The following is a 20,247-nucleotide window of genomic DNA, read 5'->3' as shown; positions in this document are numbered from 1 at the left end:
CAAAAACTATGAAAACAGTAAAAACTATGATTTTTAAATAAGCTGTAATATTTTTTTTTTCATTTGTTCTTAATTATATAGGAACTCAAGAACATTATTGATATGTTTATTAGATTCCAAAAAATCATATATTTGAATAGATATGATAGTGATTACAGATTTTTTAAAATATATGATTAATGATAGTAACAAAAAAAAAATATTTTTTAAGCATTTCCATTTACTTTCTGCCTCAATCTGACTTATAATTATTTAGCATAAGAGTCCATAACCTATATTGAAAGAAGACTGCAAGTTGTGCAACCCTTATTTAGTAGAACTTAAAATTTACTAATTTAAAATTCACAGGCATGTGAATTTTAACCAAACAACTGAGAGAAAACAGACATGTCACAACACTTATGCAATAACATAAGATTTTAAAAGTATTATTTCTAAATTACAAATTAAACTAAAATAAGAATGACAATTTAAAAGCATTAGAATATTAAATAAAAAAAAATTAGAACTTAAATATTTTTAATTGCTGTGTTTTATTAATTTCAAATGCAGCTAAACATAAAAACATATTAGTTCCCACTCAGTATATTGTAGAGGCTGGGAAATCATTGAAGAAAGATTTTTCCAACCAGTATAAATATAGGTTCCAGTACATACCAGTATAGGTTCAGTCGGAGTGTAGTAATGAGATCCAGCATGTCGAGACATTTATCATACAACAGATTTTCTGGTATAACAAAGTAAAGTGTGGCAACAAGGATATCCTATTTTTCATTTCCATTAAAAGGCATTTTAGTTTCTTCCACAAAGTAAGAATCACTTATGGAATTTGAAGTAATAGCCAAGATTGCAGGATGGTAGTCAATAAAAATGAAAACTTTCTTAGTTGGTGAGCTCAAATTTTAAAGATTTAATATGGTTATTTCAGATCTTCATTATTACTTTTATAGTTACATACTTTGTACACTATTCGGTACGTTTTTGCTAATGAAACAAAACTAAGCAAAAAACAGTAAGAATGCAATTATTTATACCAACCAGAAAGCAAGTCTCTGTTCCAAATCTCTTAGCAAAAAACAATGCATCTCATGTAAAGGGTCAACAACTGATAAAAACTGCTCAATAGCTTCTGATCTTACATCCTTTTGACTGTAATAGTTATCTCGAAATGTCTGAAAATAAAGAGTAAATTTAAATAGAAAAAAATTATGTAAATGTATAATTTACAGAAAAGTATGCCACCTGAAGACACATTTTTGGAATTTTAAAAACAAAAAGTAGTCAAAACTTTCAATATTATTCTGTTATACATATAAACTGTTATTATTTATCATTTGAATTCAAATATAATTTTAAGATATCTTTTAAAAGCAAATTATTATTCACTCACTGCATCCCTATTCACACATATAGATAAAGAAAAATAATTTCTGCTGTACTGCAGCATATATATTTAAATTGCTTGTAAATAAAATTTACTAAATGTACTTAAATAAAGCTTTATCCCTCATATAAGTTTTATATTTATATTTAAGGCACTTAAAAGATATTATTACACTTTTAACTTTGTACCTGGAAACGTTTGCACATAAAACAATATATAGGTGTTTATATAATCAGCAGACAGCAGCATATGGCTAATACTGGTCAAATTTAATTTGTATAGCAGTAAAGAAAAGAAGTCATATTGCTTTCAATTGGAACAAACATTAGAATTCTACACTGAATAGAACATGGCTTTCAAGTATTATATTAACATAATTATTTTTATTGCATGTCAATTCCTTACTCATTATAAAATTAATAAAAGGAAATGAAATTTTTTTTCTTCCTCAGATTAATAAAAATATGTTTCTATAAATATTTGATGTTTGAAAATGTACCTATGGCTAAATTTTTTTTTTTAATAAAATGGTTTATGAAAGAAATTTATCATTCCCTCATTTTTCCAAAAATTGAAAATAATTATAATTCCTGGGAACTATCAGATACAGATTGGTTTATGCTATTTTTATTAAATGTAGTACATATGTAACAACCAAAAAATTCTAAAATTTTTATAGCAAATTTATTTGAGCTCGTTTTTTTTATTTAAACAAAGTAGTCATTTAGTATTTGCTCGTACATTGGGAGAAAGCTTTCTTAATTAAAAATAATTTCCTCTGCACATGAGAATAGTTCTCAATCTTTATTGCTGTTACCGTTCAGAGAAAATATCTGTAGGTGTGAAGATGATCTATAAGAATCATTATTGATCACGCTGCAGTGAATTTAAAGTATCCAATCAGGGTGTTGTTGGACCACAAAATTGACAGGAAGACATCGAAAGTTAAAATGTTGCACTTTTATTCCAAAAGGCACAGTTAAAATGCAATGAGTGTGATCGGGCAATATGAATAGAACATTCTCGTTCTTTCATGAATCTGTTTTGTCCTCCCTTTTAAAGATTTCTCCTACAAAGTGTGATAATATTTTCTGTTTATTCAAAACGCATTTACAATTAACAAATCCCAAGAAGAGATTGATTATGTTAATGACGCACGAGATTTTGCAGCTTTGTTGATGTTTAAGAATTTTAACGTGAGCTCTATGTGGCTTAAAAAATTTAAAAGAAGACATAACGTCATTTTCCGGACTCTCTCTGGTGAATCTAAAGATGAATCTAATGAAATATGTGAACAGTGGATTAATGAAACCCTATCATACTTGTTTTGAGGATACCGTGGAAATGATGCTTTCAATATTGATGAAGTGGGTTTGTTCTTCAAATGTCTTCATAATTAAAGCAATCAATTTCAAAGGTAAAAATTGCTCAAGAAACAAAAAGCACCGACCAGCATTAGTTGTAGGCAATGCTTCAAGTACTGAAAATTTGTTTTTGCCTATGATTGCAAAGTATCAAAATTCCCATTATTTTAAAAATGTAAAAACTTTTCCTTTGTAGTACAAATCTAACAAAAAACAATGGATGACAGCAATTGTTTTTTGAAAGTTATATAAGGAAATTAGATAAAACATTTATAGCCCAAAAACAAAATGTGATAACAAAAAGCGATAATTTTTGTACCGTCTACATCAAAGCAATACATTTGGGAAAAAAAGTGAAAGCAATAAATTTGTAATTTCTGCCACCAAACACATCACCTGAAGGATCAGGGCATCATAAAGTGCCTGAAACAGTCTTATTGTAAAAGGCTAGTCTGGAAAACAATAAACGATATTGAGAACAATTGTCTCAATTGAAGTTGATGTGCTTCAAGCCATCATGAGACGGATTTCCTGAGTATCACAGAAAAGATTGATGAAAGTGATGGAGAAGATGAAAATATAGAAGCACCAGTTCAAAGCACACCAGAAGATTGAGCTTCATTTGAGATCCTACAAAAATTCATAGAGAGCAGAAAAAATGTGGATGCTTCTATATTTGTTATAGATGATTTGTAGTTTACAGAGACTCAAAAGTTCTTAATCTAAAATAAAATGTCAAATTACTTTGCAAAAATGTGAAATTTAATTATAAGTAAGGCTGTTTTATAATAATCTTGTTTATTTTTCTTCATATTAATTATAATATCTAAATTTAGTAACTATATATTAAAAAACAAAACAAAAATGTAATCTAATGATATATTGATGCTTTTTAGTTCGTTCCGATTTGAGTTATCTTGAATTGACAGTATATAATATTTGAATTGACAGTATATAATTTTGAATTGACAGTATATAATATTTTTGAATACATAATTTTGAAAACTAATGGATAAGGAGCTCATTTTAGATAGTTATAACAAATTCATTAATTAGTTTGAAAATTGAGAGTTTCAGATAATAAAAAAATAAAAAAAAAGACTGAAAATTTCAGAATATTAAATGAAGAATAGCAAGTTTACTTCCATATTTAGTGGTTTTACTTATTCAAATATTTTTAAAAAAATTATAAATAGATTAGAAATGAGTAAAAAATTCTATTTTGTAAATAATTTTTTCTGTAACTCAACAGATTTTCAAAATTTTAAAATTATTATTATTATAAAACCTTATTATTATTACACAAATACTCAAGAGAATAATTGATTAAAACAGGGGACTAGGAATAACTTGTAAAATGCAGAAAAACTCAGAGGAAGTATAAAAAAAAATACTTTGAAATTGAGAAAAACATATATTATTTATTACATTTCACTATGCATTATTAAGCATTCATTATTAAATTTTAGAATATTAAATGAAGAATAGCAAGCCTACTTCCATATTTAGTGGTTTTACTTATTCAAATATTTAAAAAAAATTCATAAATATATTAGAAATGAGTAACAAATTCTATTTTGTAAATATTTTTCTCTGTAACTCGACAGATTTTCAAAATTTTAAAATTATTATTATTACACAAATACTCAAGAGAATAATTGATTAAAACAGGGGACTAGGAATAACTTGTAAAACGCAGAAAAACTCAGAGGAAGTATAAAAAAAAAAATACTTTGAAATTGAGAAAAACATCAGTGGAACCTGTCTAAATTGACCACCCTCGGGACCATGTCAAATGGTCACTATATAGAGGTGGTCACTTTATGAAAAATCTTTGAAAAGGACTCTTTAAATAAAACTTGTAGAAAATGGTTACCTTACTCAGATGCTCACTTTACCCAGGTGGTCACTTTTACAGGTTCCACATATTATTTATTACATTTCACTATGCATTACTAAGCATACATTATTGAAAAAAAGGTAAATAGTTTAACAGATCTTTTAGAGAGTGATCTACATTATACAACTTATACATTAAGTCAGAATAAATATAAACAAAGTAACTTACAACATTAACAACTTCGAGATCTTTTCTATAAGTCCTTTCAGTCATTAACAATTCCTTAGCCAAGCAATACGCTCTGTCATACATGACTTTCTATAAAATCAAATAGAAATTTTACACAATAGTTAAATTATAGAGAAAAACTTATGCACAGTAGAGTCTGGATGATTCATTGTAGATCTCGCCTAAAGTTAAGCTGTCAAGATAAGGATAATTGCTTTCAGCTGCGTTAAAAAGCCCCCCTAGAACGGGCTTGGCTTAATACTCTCTCTGCATGATATAGTTTATTTGTCTTGGCGCTTTTCTTATAACAAGGTTACTATTTCTCCTGGTATGAAGAAGGATTTTTCCTGTCCACAAGTGTGTAATCGAAGTCTTAGTCATGAGAGGGAAAAGTCTTAGCTATCAGAGGGAAAATTTTCTAAGAATGAAAGAAGCGAAAGAGCTTGACCTTGACTTACCACCATTTCATGAATAGCTTATCTTGTCTAGCGAAGTGAAATAGATTTATGTAGCGTTTCTGCAATTTTAAATAAACTATAAAATTTCAATTATCAGAACATTTTTTTCTAAGCATTGGAAGTCGTTATTAACAATCGCATTAAAGAAATATTTGAAATCCTTAAGATTTTTTTTAATTGTAGTTCAAATCAAATTTTTAATTTAGTACAATTATTACGTCAATTAAATTTAATGAAATCGATAATAATGTTATTATTATGATTAATAATTTTAAACCATAAAATTTATCGTCTGTATGAATGAGGTTTGAAAATGCAACACATATAAGAATTTAACATAATATAGTAACTACACCGTAAAAACATAATTAGAAATAATAAATTTTTTTCAAGATTTTATGGGATAATGATTGAAATTATTTCTATGTATTGATATTCAAGCCGTGATACAGACTTGCGAACTAAAGAACTAAATTAAATTCATGTTCAGTACAGAACTGAGAAATCATTCAATAGTCTTTAATGGTATTAACAAAATATTTTCACTACAATTTTATTTATTATTATTAAGCACAACATTGTTAAATGCGGTTTTATAATTCACTCTCTTTTTTTCCCAAACCCAAAGTTTTTTTCTTACTTTTTCAAAAATCTTGATCCTGAAGATTTTCTTTTTAAAACTTAATTGTTCTTTTTCGCAAATAAATTTTTCGACAATTTATTAGCTTTCAGAAAAATCACCTTTTACTAAAATAAATTAAATATAGTTAGTTGGTTTTTGTCATACGAAATGAAGAAATGTAAATCAATTTGATCAATCCAAAAAATTTTTAAAATTGAAATGAAATTATATTTTATACAAAAAGAAAAAAAAATGTACAGAAAACTTTTTTTACACATAGAATATCCCAATAAACAACGCCTTTAAACTACATTTTTAAAATTCTTTTAAAAGTAAAGTTGAACTTTTAGTTTTTATTAGATGTCACAAAATAACATTGAATCATGGAAAAATCTACTAAAAACTGGACCAATAATTTATGAGGTAGGAGACATTGAAAAAAGTTTGTATAGCAGAATTAAAAGAAAGTAGTTTAAATCCAATTATAATTATTTCTCAAGAAATACTTTAGTCGTGTTTAGGTCATGAAATTTCTCATATTTAAAAAAAAATTGTTTCAAAGCTTTCAAAGAACAGCAATGAATTACAAACGAAAACAAGTATTTTTGAACACCCTATGCCAAAAAATAAAGCAATTAATTTGAATGAAAGATTAAAAAAAGATTGATGATGGATAGATGAAGTAAAAGATTTTGCATTGATTACTTTGGTTGTTGTTTGCAAACCACTCCATACTTAAAATTTTAATAAAATAGTAATTTTTTTCTTGCATCTTTTTGGGCTATAACTCTGTAGATAATCAACGACATTTTCGGAACTATTTTCAATTACTATTGAAATTGCTATTTTAAAATTTATATAAAAAATTGTTAACAATTTCTCAAGATATGAGCTTTTAAAGTAGTTTCTTCACTCTATGCATGCGCGGAATAATTTTAGAAATGTTTTTAGAAATTTAACATTTTCATCCATTTATAATTTTTATATATTTATTATATATTAAACAGGTGATTAAGAATTTAATGCATTCTTTAAAAAGTAATGAAAATCACGTCTCCACTCCAAACTAATCATCATGTAGATTAGGGAAAAGATATACCATGTGATTGCTATTTTATCATGGAAGCCAACTCAGAAGACAAGGAAACCCTTAATTTCAGAACTAATTTTTGTGTGAAAGGCCTTTAAGAACTGAGTTTGCGTTACTTGAGTGATAATTTTATTGATATTATACTACTAATTCTATTAATATTATTTTGTTAATTTTTCATGTGTACTATAAGAAAATGTACAATTGTAAAGTTCAATTTTTTTTAAATTTGTCGACCATATTAAATTTAATGACAAATAAATAAATACCAAGGTGGCCCTTGGACGACTAAATTTTTATTGCTAAATTAAACCCTACGAATGACTTAAGTATCTCTAAAGTTATAAAATAATCTTCTTAGTATTTCTTGAGAAATTAATGAGAATGTCAAAATCTGAAAGTGTCTCGCCCATCATTGTAGGGCAGTATGTATAATTGTTACTCAATAGTTGTATTCTCTGTTAAATAATTACTCTCACAAACATGTGGAAGTAGAGCGTCTATCAATAATCCACAGTAAATCATTCCTATCTCTGAGAATATTTTAAAGTCACACCAAATTAATTTTGATAGACTATAATCAAACGATCACTGACAAAGTGTCCATCCTAAAGTTTTAAAAGACCTCAAAAATTAATAATTTCTGATTTTTATTTTTAAATTTAACTTTTATCTATTGAGAGATATTTAGAGATTATTCTAGTGCACAAAATATTCTAATGCGCAAAATATTCGCAAAGGTTCGTGAGCATTAAAAATAGTCTTAAATGTATGCACAAATTGTAATTTGTTTCCATTTTTGAATTTTTATCTGATTGATTTGTATAATCAATAATCTGAAGAATATGTAAACTACTATTAATTCCATTTCACATAGGATCAATATTTTCCCCCCCTTTAAGTTCAGAATATTTGGTAAATTTGGCTTGACGACTTTCATTGAACGATTAAAAAAATAATGGCCTATCGGGGAATACTCATGGGTTTCGCTGTTGTTGTTCATTTAGGTCGCACTAGAGCTGCGCAATGGGCTATTGGCGACGGTCTGGGAAACATCCCTGAGGAAGATCCGAAGACATGCCATCACAATTTTGATCCTCTGCAGAGGGGATGGCACCCCCCCTTCGGTAGCCCGACGACCTGCACGCGAAGTCGAGGACTTTACGGTAGCACAGTTCAACGAGGACCAATACCGCACACCCTAGGTCCCTACGCAGACTGATCCAAGTGGTCACCCACCAGCACACTGACCGCAGCCAGTGATGCTAGACTTCGGTGATCTGATGGGAACCGTGTCTTAACGATCAGTCCTCTCCGGGACTCATGTGTTTCGCATATGTGTTTTCTAAATGAACGTTTCTTAACGCAGATGAATATTTTCCTCACATCAGTTTACAATCAGGTTCTCAATTGTAAGTGAAAGAATTGCAGGCAGTGAGAATGCTACTTCCCGCATGTTTGAGCAGTTCATGCTACGAATGGAGTAGTACATGGTTTAACTGTTTACAAATTGCTTGCGTAATGGTTTGTAATTTTCATTCTTAGAAATGCGCCATTCTTAATTTTTCTAAACTCTTAGATTAAAAAAAAGTCCGAGTTTTGTAGTTAAAAAAAAAAAAAACATTTATAAATATGTAAGCTATAAGCGTGTTGTGCGTTGCAGCTCACTGGTATTCTTTAGTGTGTTGTTGTCTGTTGAAATTTCTTTGTTTTGTTTTGTTTATTAATGTTAATCAGATTTTTATAGCTTTTGAATTTCCACAAACTATATTTGAACAAGAACTATATTTGATTTGAAACTATATTTGATACAAGAACACACAAAATCATTTTGCATGAAAAATAATTTGCGAAAAATTTCTAGTTGAAGTTATGTTTGCTATTAGAGTTGTGTTACATCTAACATCTATTCACAAAAAATAAACCACCCATTTATGTAGATTTTTGCTGTAATACTATAGAATGTAGTATCACTTGTGACAACAATGCAGTTTTCGTGGTTATGGCCTGTAAAAATTTATCTAATTTATGAATTATTATCAATTAATTACTCTATATCTGTAATTTTTATTGGAATTATATGATTCCCAGTGTTTGCGAATTTCTTGATTTTTTAAAAATAATAAAAAAATATATTTATTTTAAACTATGATTGTTTTTAATTTTTAAATCAAATTTTTTATTATTAATAACCAAATCATCTGATAAAATGTATATAGAGCATATTATACATTGCTAGTATTGTTATAAAATGGATTATAAAAAAAATTAATTTAACTGAAATTGTTGATATAATTGCTAGTGATTTATTATAGGTGCCAGTCTTAATTTCTATTTTAATAAAAAATAATAATTACATGGTTATCAATTTTTTTATTATTTCTTCACAATATATGTCGTAGCATCCATGTATGCTCTTAAAGATATTGTTTGGTTTAGTAATCTTTGTTTCAAAGAATATAATCTGTCATTAACTTTCTTATAAACAGCTTTCTGCTGTGGAGGATTCTCTGAACCGCAGAGCAACATTCTTCTTTCAGCAATATTTTCTTCTTCAATTTCTTTCATTTTATTCACAAATATGTAAACATTAGGTTTTGGTGACATTCCACTTTTTTGTAGCTTGGAATGCCATCCTTCAACGTTGTTATTTGTCCGAATGTTGTCATCTGTGGAAAAATGGTTCCAAATATCCCTGTAAAAAATATATATATATTGAAAGATATAAAAATTTAGGACCAGCCATTTAAAAAAAATATTTTTAATCAAATCATATACCATTATACCGATAAATATTTGGTTTATTACACTAAATTAAAAGTTTCAGTATAAACTTAAATCTCTATCAATGTTTTTTTTTATGCACTTCTATTAAAACCGATATTTCTTAAAGTGCACTGATATTTATAAACACATTGTGACTTGGCTACAATGTCTTTTTAAAAATAATTGTATTCCTAACTTAGTGTTAAGTTTTAAAACATAGTTAAATAACTGAAATTAGTAAATTCATTAATGTTACTGACAGGAAGGGAAAAATCTAAATTTAACTTCATCAGAAGTGTAATACTGCCAGTATATTGTCGTAATTTTGAAACTTCACTTTTTTAGAACTTAATAAAATTCTATGTGTAAAAAATTAGTAGAAATTAACTACTGAATAATTAGTAGTTGATTTCTAAAATCTTAAATACCAGGCATAATTTATTAGAACATAATATAATGTTCTTATAAATTCTACACAATAACATTATGCTTGTAACATAATTTTCGTAAGTACCATTTATAATTATATGCACATAATTTATAAAAATAAAAGCCTGTGTTTTTGGATGAAATTCCTTTACAACACCATAGTAATTTAAAGTTAAAACTCACACAGTGAACAAAGCCTCTTCTTCTAACCAAGTATCAGTGAAATATGAAATCAAATCTGTAATGGGAGCTGTCCACGTTACCTCTGCAACTGATATAAAAAATGCCTCATCAACCTGGCCCAGGGGTACAAAAGGCATTGCCATTAATCGACGAATAAATTGCCTGATTTCTGCTGTGTTGATGTAATGAGATACCAGTCCCAACTCTTGTACCTGAAAAGAAATTTTTTAAACAACTCTAAAAGTTTCAAGAATTTTTTACCATCTATCTTACTAATATTACTTATATTTAAATTAATATTATATAGATTTTTTCTTAATGGTGCTTTCTTTACGTTTCACTAAATAAGATACTTATAATTGAAATGCATTCATGTTGTAGTGTAAGCATATATGTTTTGCATCTGTAAAACTTACATTTAATTATGTTTAGTGCAACACTTGTTTGTGTTTCTTAACCTTATTATATCAGCCATTTATGTATGAATCATAACTTGTTTTTAATAATGCAAGATTCAATGAAACCAGAAACAATGTGGTGTTTTACAGTCGAATTTATTGATCCATTGGCTTAGCATTTTTGATTAAGTCACCTGGCGGGGTGACTGCCAAATACATATTTGTTCTGTGACTGCGAAAAGTAGTGAAAAATTAAAACTTACTTTTCGCCAAATTGATTGCGAGTAGTGGAAATGACATCCTTTAATCTTTACAGATGGAACCTCTTCTTTTAAGGCATTCATGGCCCCTACTTCAAAATCCATCATTGCATATGAGGGGCAAAATACCAATCCATTACTCTCAGCCTTAAGTTTTATTTCAGAAAACAGTCTCTTATATGTACATTTCTGTTTATCTGGTAAAAGGCTGTAAAGTAATGGAAATATTTTCCCCTCATATGCCCCATGAATGGTATAGATTTGTGTAAAAAGTCTTGGGGCCATTTTAAATGTCCCATCCATAAAAATCTTATTACAGGCACACAAAATATTTAGAGCCTCCATTGTGCAAAATGCCTGAAAAATAAATACAATTGTCTTTATTCCAATTAGCAAGTAATATTTTAATAATAATAGGAATATTAAAAAAATTTTATTACAGCAAATAATATCAATAATTTTTCGAAAAATGAAAAAACTATGATTTTGTTATTTGTGGCTAAAAAATTTAAAAAGTAGATGCTTCGATAAGGATCTGTTACCTATATACTCTTAATGTGAACATTTTTCAAAGGTTTAATAAATTTGCGATCAAAGTTTATTTTAAACCAAGAGAGGTCCTATATTATATGTTGCCCTATGCACTTGTTATCAAAGCAATTTTTTGAAAAGGGGGATATATTAATTACTATTTTTCAAAAACTAATTTTTTTAATTGTTTGTATTTGCATATTTAATATTTCATATATTTTTAAATTTCATCTCCTTAATATTTCCATAGTATTAATAAGAAAATTTTTAAAATGTCATTCTTACCTTTCAATAGGTATTCAGAAAACACTTATAAGCATATTATGTTCATATAATAAATTATATTGTTTAACTTTAATTTTTACTTTAATTTAAAGTATCACTTGCTTTTTCTTTTCATGAAAAATTGTTCTCTGAAATAATTATATTATTTAAAAATAATATTTAAAAATTTATTTGAAAGAAAGTAAAATAAAAATAAACTTTTCTAAAGGTGACAAAGTTTTGTATTACTCATTTTTTTAAAAGTCAAATTCTGCAACAGTTTTTAATATTGATTTGGCAAATGAGAAAGATATTAATTCATGAAAAATTGCATTTGGGTTACACTATTTATCACTTGTTTTATATGAATTAAGGAGTTAGATATTATGCAAATACAAAATAGAGATGTTATACGGCTATGATGCGATACACCATGGTATCAACATCTAGTGATGATGAATTGGATTGACCCAATGGATGTGCTAACAGCAAGCATTTAATCAAAGTTATGACCAGGGCAGAGAGACATGCTGTATACTCTGATATCAATTCATGTGTCATATTCTTATTCATATAAAAAAGAAAACAAATTAAAATTCGCTTTTTCTACAATTAATTACTATTGAGCAAACAGAGGAGGTATAGCTATTTTTCACTAACATAAGCAAACATGAACTATGCATTCACAAGCAAAAATGTTTTTTTCTTTGTAAATTCCATTTTAAACAGTGGGGCTGTCAGAATTGTAATTATTTAAATATGTAAAATAAAACAATTTAAAACATGCATAATCTTTTTTATGAAAATTGAAAAATATATTTTGGGAAACAAAAAGATGCCAACTAACTCATTGAATAACATCTCTTACATCTCCATTTTTTAAAGAATATTGTTAAAAGTGTATGAAATTTCGAGTATATTTTATAAAAACAATAAGATTACTTAACAGAGCTGTGAAATAGAGAATAAATATAAATAATATGAGGTTTGTCTCGTGCAAAGAAAATTATACATACCAGTATTCTGTTGTTTTCTCCATATCTTTCATCAATTAAAAGGAAGTCTTCTCCATTTTTTGTTTTTCTCCAGTCATCTATCAGTATAATTTCTTCCAGAGTTGTTGGCATTGGAGGCAAAGCATCTGACCTAGCCCGGTACATGGGTGCCATTGCTGCATTTTTACTTGGCAGGTATGACGCCAACTCTAGGGTTGAAGCAAATTTTGCTACTGTGTCTCTGAAAAATTAAGAATAAATTAAAATTCATCATATAATAGTTTTATTTTTCTTTTGCTTGAGATTATAAGTATGCCTGAGACCACAGCTCATAACTTGATGAATTAATGTTCTGTCTATTCTATATTTAAAGATTTTTTTCTTTACTTGCGCAGTCTTTCACTGTTTTCAAATCTTTATTTCTAATGAAAAGTATTGGATTCTCTGTTTTTGTAATAAACATATCATTATTATTATCTGATCGTCATGAGAGATTAAATCTTAAATAATTTCAATAAATTCTCATTTATAAAGATGCTAATTAGTAACATAAAATTATTTATACTAATATGCATGTTATCCATTTCCTTTTTTTTGAAGTCTGAAGAAAAAATTAAGGAGATCCATCTTCAAAAAGAGCCAACACTGTCACTGTTAAAAAACACACACACAGAGACATATATATATATATATATATAGAGAGAGAGAGAGAGAGAGAGAGATTGAGAGTTCTTTCATCTAACTACATGATAGGAAAATTAATTATAATGTAATTTTATATACAAAAAATATTTTGTATTTAGATAATTACTTTGAAAGTTTGGAGGTATTTTTAGACCCTTAACTTAAAAGTAATAAATTCAATAATAATTCAGTAATTCTAATTCCATAAAATACTTTTTACAGATATGTATAATTTTTTTTTTCAAAATTAGAGAATTAAACTAAGTAAAGAAAAAGAAGAAAAAAAATGAAACTAATTTAACTTACCTATATATACTGGGCACTGGTGTTGAGAATTCTGTCCTACATCTTTTTTTCAGTTCATTGTAAAAACTTTTTCTTACAATTTTACCCTTATCAGGCGCATGGGTATGCTGAGCTTTATGACTTACTATATGATCATTTTCTAGAATTAAGGAAGCTTTACAATCATCTGAAATACATTTATAATATATTTTCGTTCTATGTTTCCTCCTTATTCTAAATAAGAAATCATTAAGTAAAACTAATTTACCACCTCGAATTGATTCAACATACTCAAACTGAGCCATTTTGTTTGCATGTAAATCTTGGAGCCAACCTTAAAAAGTGATAAAGATAGTGGTGTTATCTCTTCCCTCTTTTACAAACAAAACTGGAAATTCAACTCCTTATCAACCCATACCCAATATAATAGGTGCTCATAAAAGAAAATTTTTTTGTTTTGTTAATTTTTAATACTTTTTATTCCTGTACTGATGCACTCTTACTCTTTCACTTATTTTACACTACAATATTTTAAATCGTTAATTTTTTAACTGGAATTTTTAAATTTTTCTCATTATTTTAGAATAATTTAAGTCAAAATAAGTGAAAATATTATATTTAGCATTTTAATAATTTATGATTACGAAGTACAAAATGAAACACCGTTGTTTTTCCTGTATTAAAATTTTATAAACATGCCGCTTCCAACCAATCTTCAAATGTGCACTTATTTAGATTTAAATTAAGAAAAACAATTAGTCATTATTGAAATTACAAAATTAATTATTGGTATACTTTTGAGTAAGAATTATTGATACAATTTTATAAAAAAAAACTTTCGAATAACGCTTTTAAAAAAAATTCACAAGTTTTTTCCTGATAATCTAAACGAATTTTTAGTAACTATTCGAGTATTTTTTAAAGTTAAAAAATACCTAAATATATTTTTGCTTATAATTAGAGCGTCAGAAAAAAAAATTAAAACGGACACCATTCTCCAATCTACGTCAAAAGATTATTAATATGCTACCTTTGTAATTTTTCGCCTACACTTTACGACGAAGACAAATGAATCAACAGCAACAAAAGCATTCATTAAAAAAAAATTGAAAGCATTGCTTTATAAAACTGAAGTGCCACGATTAGCTTTTTTTTATTATTTTGTAAAAAAAAATTTTTAATCGAGTCTTTTAATGTTTATGAGTATTTTGACTATTACATAGTAAGAAAATTTTAATCATAAAGCATCTTTCATGGTAATATCATGTTACTATTCATAAAGCACCTTTTATGAACGGTAGCATCTTCACTTGAATTCCATAAATAACTATCATTGTGGTATACTGATTTTTTTTTACTATCATTTTGAGGTTTCAAAAAATAAAAAAGCAAATGCTACAGTTTGATTATTCCCAGCATTTTCAATCGGATAATGCAATGCAGTATGCCCTTTAAATTTAAGTATAAAAAATGCACGAAGACACACGATATGTATAGATAATCTTCAAAAAGTTAGCATCGGAGCCCCCCCCCCTTGTCATTTGAACGGTACTCACAAAAAAACACTCGGAAATGTCGTGTAATGTTTTAACTCAAATCCCTAAAAATCCCTTGCGCATCCGAAAAATTCCGCAAGTTTCACTCTCCCACTAAAGGAAGAATTAATCAACTATGTCTCTCAAAACGGAGGTAAATCGGTTTTCCATTTGAGACCCTTTATCGTCATTGGCATCATAAAGATTTGGCGAGTAATCATCTAAGGGAACAGGTGCGGTTTTTCAATAGAGCTCCTCCGCCCACCTCATCAATCATTCAGGTAGGGGAGAAACCTTTAGGCGAGATCTATAAGACAGCAGTGAACTAATATGAAAATCCTTCTGTATGATTAGTCATCTAAATTTTCACCAAGTATTGATATTTGAAAACTTTAATAATATAGATTAAACTTTAATCAATGTAATAGTAGACTTTAAAAATATTTACCGTAAATTCAGCTATTTTCTCGTGATAAAAAACCTTAACGATTTTTTCTCTTAAAGCTACGTTGTTTAATAATACTTTACTTCACCATTAGTATTTATTTATCCTTTCAAAATGTTGAATGATGAGAGTTAAATGGTAACTGATGTTTCTTGATTACAGCTCTCTTAACTCTAATTTTTTTGAATATTTAGAGTTATAAGCTAGTATTTCTTTTTCAAGAGGAACTTTTTTGTACTGAGAGTATGAAAGCTATAAGGCGTAACCAGCAGCTTTTTCTTAAAATCCGGAAGTAACTCAAATTAGATACTTGCAAGTGACATCAGCGTGTGCTTCGATCCTGATTGGCTGTTGAAACGGGGCATTTGTTTAAGTCAACAATTGTTCTCTCCATTCTATTTCAAGTAAGTCTAGCCAGTGAAATACGAATTTTCTTAAGTGGCACATTCCATATTCCTTCACAAAGAAGGATTTGATTTATTTCTTAACACAAAGACAGGCACCAAGAAGTTGCCAGAAATACAATATAAAAATAATCCCGTTTAAAACAAAATACATAAACAAATAATAAATCTTAGTAAAATAAAAGAAGTAGACAGGGAAGAATTATTTAACTAATTCGATGCGTGATACATCGTTGTATTAAATTAACTTCACTTTATTTAGCATTCTAACTTATGTTGAGAAACTTAGCTCGACCTTAGTCAACCATCCAGAATATTGACACGTTATCTTGTTTATAGGCAACCAGTTGCCGATGGTATTAGTAGACACCTGACCAGCATAGGTCAGTGCATCAGCGATCTTCTTCTTGACTTTCAAATACCAAATAAAATTATTTTCGATGTATTTCATTTTTCTTACTATTTAATTTATTCAAATAAATTCGAAGAAAAAAATAGTCACAAAAAAAATCACTTTTACAGTTTAATAATAATTGCAGCGATTATAAAACTATTGAATCTTGAATTAATATTCAGCACAATGCTACAGTTTAAACTTCATTCCTCTAGCTAGTCTACAAGTGGACGGAATTTTGATTGGCGATAAATTCTGTTAGAAGTAACCACGAAATAATTGAGATGTGCATTGTTATCGGGCACCGATCCAGTAGAGATTTGAGGGCTCTGACTACCCGGAAAAATGGTGTAGGATTTTTGTTTACTTTCACAGTTTAATGGATGGGTGGTCTAATGTAAACAATAACAAGCGTCCTTAAACCGGAAGAAATTTAGAAAATTTCCGGTGTATCCCTCCGCTTATGTTATGACTACGAGGCGATGTGTGAACAAGCCTAATATTCTATGCAGTTTTGTTATTGTAATTTGGGTTCAAATCTAAACATAATTGTACCATTCATAAGAGCTTTCAGAAATGTATTGATTCTCAGAGGTCGTAAGGCCAAAAAAAATTTTGGAAAGTTAATATCTCATTGTGAATAATTCTTAAGGTTTGCCATATTTTGTATTTTATCCCTTATTTGGCTACATTTGAATAAAATGCCGCCAAAAATATCTTTTTAAGATAGCCTAATTAGAAAATATTCTAATGATTATAATATTAATATTATAATGCTGAAGTTTAAAGGCTGAAAGAAAGAACTCGGTACATGTGAAATACTGCAAAAGATATGATGCAATAATATGATGGCGCGTTTTTTCAATCTGCGGCGTAAAAATATATCGGAAGCAGTAACCCGGAAGTCCTGAAAGAGCAATTTTACCACTAGCGCCACCACCCTTAGCTTTACACGATCACCCATCCATAATAATTGTAGCGATTGATGAAACTATTGAATTGATATTCAGCACAATGCTTGAGTTTAAACCTACGTATTCTAGCAAGTCTACAAGTGGGCGAAAATTCGATTAAAGATAAATTCTGTTAGTAGTGACCACCAAATAATTGAAGAGTGCATTTTCATCAGGCAGGGTTCTCTAGTAGGTAGCTCTAAAGAAAAAATGTAGTATTCTTTATTGCCGTTGTAGAAAACGTTAATTTGTAACAAAGCGAATCCTGATAGCTTTTGCCACATGCAGGGAGAGCGGGCCATGTTGAAAGCAGCCAAAAGAAGCAATGAATGACTATAACACTTTAAATCTATATTACTGTTATGTTAGTTTTTTTTTTTTTTTTTTTTTTAACATTTGGCTTGTGGTAAGACTAAGAAGCATCAATCATTAAAATAAAATGCTGTTATATTTTTTTAAAAAAATAAGAATATTTTGTTGGAAATTATTATTTTTTTTAACTGTAGAATGACTTTATGAGCATTTACATAAAAAGGGAATTTAAAGTGATCTTAGAATCTTATACGAGGGTCATTTTTTTTAAGTAAGAACCGTTTTGTAATGAGATTGGCGATCGAAATGGGCTGCAGGTGGCGTAGAGCAGAACTCTTTTCCTATGGCAACACTTCACATGCTTTCCCCATTAGCGTGTGGAAAGTCATAGAGGAAGGAAGTACGTTAGTTTCTCTCTTGATTTTCATATAGAGTGAAATCTTTTATTTTGAAAAACTACATGGAACTGAAAACTACATTAAACATAGTTCTAAAGAAAAGTATTATGGAAATTTTAAAAAATATTCTTATTAAATAAAAAGGAAAAATATTAAGAAAAGGGAAAATATCGTAGTACATTCCTATACAACTGAAAAGAGGAGGAGAGGGAAGGGAGAAGGGCTAAAGGCATGAAACCGGTCTCTCCCCAGATGGCGTATTCGAGTGTTACGATCGCGAATAAGAGAAGCTTTATTTTTGAACGCAAATTGTATCAACTAAAATTTGAACATTTATTCCGTTTTCAAGATGTCACCAGTAACACTGAAATATTTGTCAAGTCGTGGCAACATCTTTTGAATGCCATCATTAAAGAACGCTTCCGCCGAACCATTCAACCAATTAGTAAGTTTCATTCAACATACCATCATTTTCCAAGCGCTTTTCACCAAGAAATTCCTTAACTTTTGGAAGTAGATGAAAGAGCGATGGTGCTAAGTCAGGGCTGTGTGGTGGATGATCCAGTACTTCCCATTCAGGTCAGTAGGCCGCCCAGCTTGTTTTTCATCGCGAACATTTGTCATTCATTACACCTCCACCATAAACTTTAACAAGCTACCGGTGAATTTCAGCAGGACTAACTTTTTTATTTTGCATTTAAAAACCGAATGCACTTCACGCTCAGCGGGATTACTGATTGACATAGTGACAAACGAAGCAGTATAACCATACAACCAACACACCGGCAAGGGGAGAAACTTAATGGCGGCGTAGTGAGAGACTTGACAACGGTGGCCGACCTGGAACTGACGTCACTTGACAGAATGCGTGGACAGGGTGCGCAATCAGTTTTTACTTTAAAAATGATCCTGGTAAATACATATTTTTCTGATTTTGTTAATTAAGTAGTGTTCTTATTTTGCTCCCCCCAATGTTAGTTACACTCGTTTCAGAAGTCTTATGCAAGCTTCTGCACGCCACTAATTGCGATCCCATGTTCCATTGTGATTTTTGATTAAAAATTTATATCTGCTTCTTGCTTTCATTTCGGCCGCGATATTTTGAAGCAGACTGTATATCCATACTGGTTGTTCCGTAATGACATATTTTAAACAAATTTTTTAATTAAAGGACTCAATAAAAATGAATAAATAATAATTTGTGAAAATCTGTTGGATCTGAAAATCTGTTGGACCTCTGAAAAGGTGAAAAAAAAATCGCTTATTACTCACCTTGCTATTCTTGGAAAGAAAGGACCCCTCCACTTTGTTCTACCTGGCTACAATTCTTAGTGAGAAGTGCAATTGAAAATACAACACAAGTGCAAATCTTTCAGGAAACACTGACGTTGTCTTCGCACGGCAAAATAGAGGAAACCAGAATATCCATTAAAGAAACTCTTTATAAGAATTAGGGCGCAATTACGTCAGCTTTTGAAACACATATTAGAATGCGCATCAGGTCTAGGTAAGATCTCAAAATAGTCTGTAGAACACCTGCCCAAATGAAGCCTTCACATGCCCAAACAATTACACATTGATCATATGAATGTACCTTATATTATTCAAAAATTATACACACACTGGGGTGGTCAGCTGTATGCGGAACTCCCCAGTCCACGAGCGTGCTTGGTATTCATTTTATCGACACACTGAAGGGATGAAAGTCTGAGACAACCTTGCCCGGCCCGAGGGTCGAACTCTCAGTCAGCCACCGGGCATTTTTAATACAGGGTGTGTAGCCAAATCTTACAACATAAAATAAGCACCTTTGAAGCACTCAAAAAATATTTTTAAACACTATATACATCAACAAAATGCAAAATAATTTTAAAATTAATTTCAATTCAATTTAATTTTCATGATCATGATAAAATAACTAGTTTCTGACAAAGAACTCTCTTTCTTGATTATGTTAACCATCATAAAATGACCGAGAGATTTTTCGATTCGATATCAGAGGGTTGAAAATGAAGCCTGAAATTT

At 29.1% G+C, this 20,247-nt stretch overlaps 2 protein-coding genes across 3 annotated transcripts in view; both read right to left on the bottom strand.

Annotated features, from left to right (window-relative positions):
* LOC147815976 (FERM, ARHGEF and pleckstrin domain-containing protein 2-like) overlaps positions 1–16,031 on the bottom strand; it is a 37,709-nt gene extending 21,678 nt beyond the window's left edge. Inside the window, exons 1-3 of one of the 2 annotated variants that reach the window (XM_087157942.1) lie at positions 15,765–16,031; positions 4,817–4,906; positions 1,039–1,172 (exon numbers count right to left, since the gene is read on the bottom strand). In XM_087157942.1, the coding sequence (XP_087014068.1) occupies positions 1,039–1,172; positions 4,817–4,900 (218 nt within the window). In that variant the 5' untranslated portion in view covers positions 4,901–4,906; positions 15,765–16,031. Of the gene's footprint in view, positions 1–1,038; positions 1,173–4,816; positions 4,907–9,343; positions 9,441–15,764 lie in introns of those variants that run through there. The other variant, XM_087157943.1, reaches the window with a different exon arrangement.
* On the bottom strand, positions 10,799–15,320 carry LOC122268197 (uncharacterized). The gene is made up of 3 exons (XM_087157944.1): positions 13,803–15,320; positions 12,834–13,053; positions 10,799–11,379 (listed from the first exon to the last, which is right to left on the bottom strand). The coding sequence occupies exons 1-3, from the start codon at positions 14,084–14,086 to the stop codon at positions 10,948–10,950; spliced, it is 936 nt and encodes a 311-aa protein (XP_087014070.1). The 5' UTR covers positions 14,087–15,320; the 3' UTR covers positions 10,799–10,947.
* Positions 16,032–20,247: the final 4,216 nt, after the last annotated feature.

Source organism: Parasteatoda tepidariorum, chromosome 2, assembly GCF_982258835.1.
Source record: "Parasteatoda tepidariorum strain Cologne lab strain chromosome 2, Ptep-v5.0, whole genome shotgun sequence".
Taxonomy (NCBI): Eukaryota; Metazoa; Arthropoda; class Arachnida; order Araneae; family Theridiidae; genus Parasteatoda; species Parasteatoda tepidariorum.
The sequence above is the reverse complement of the archived record's forward strand: the minus strand, read 5'-3'. Positions and strand labels throughout refer to the sequence as shown.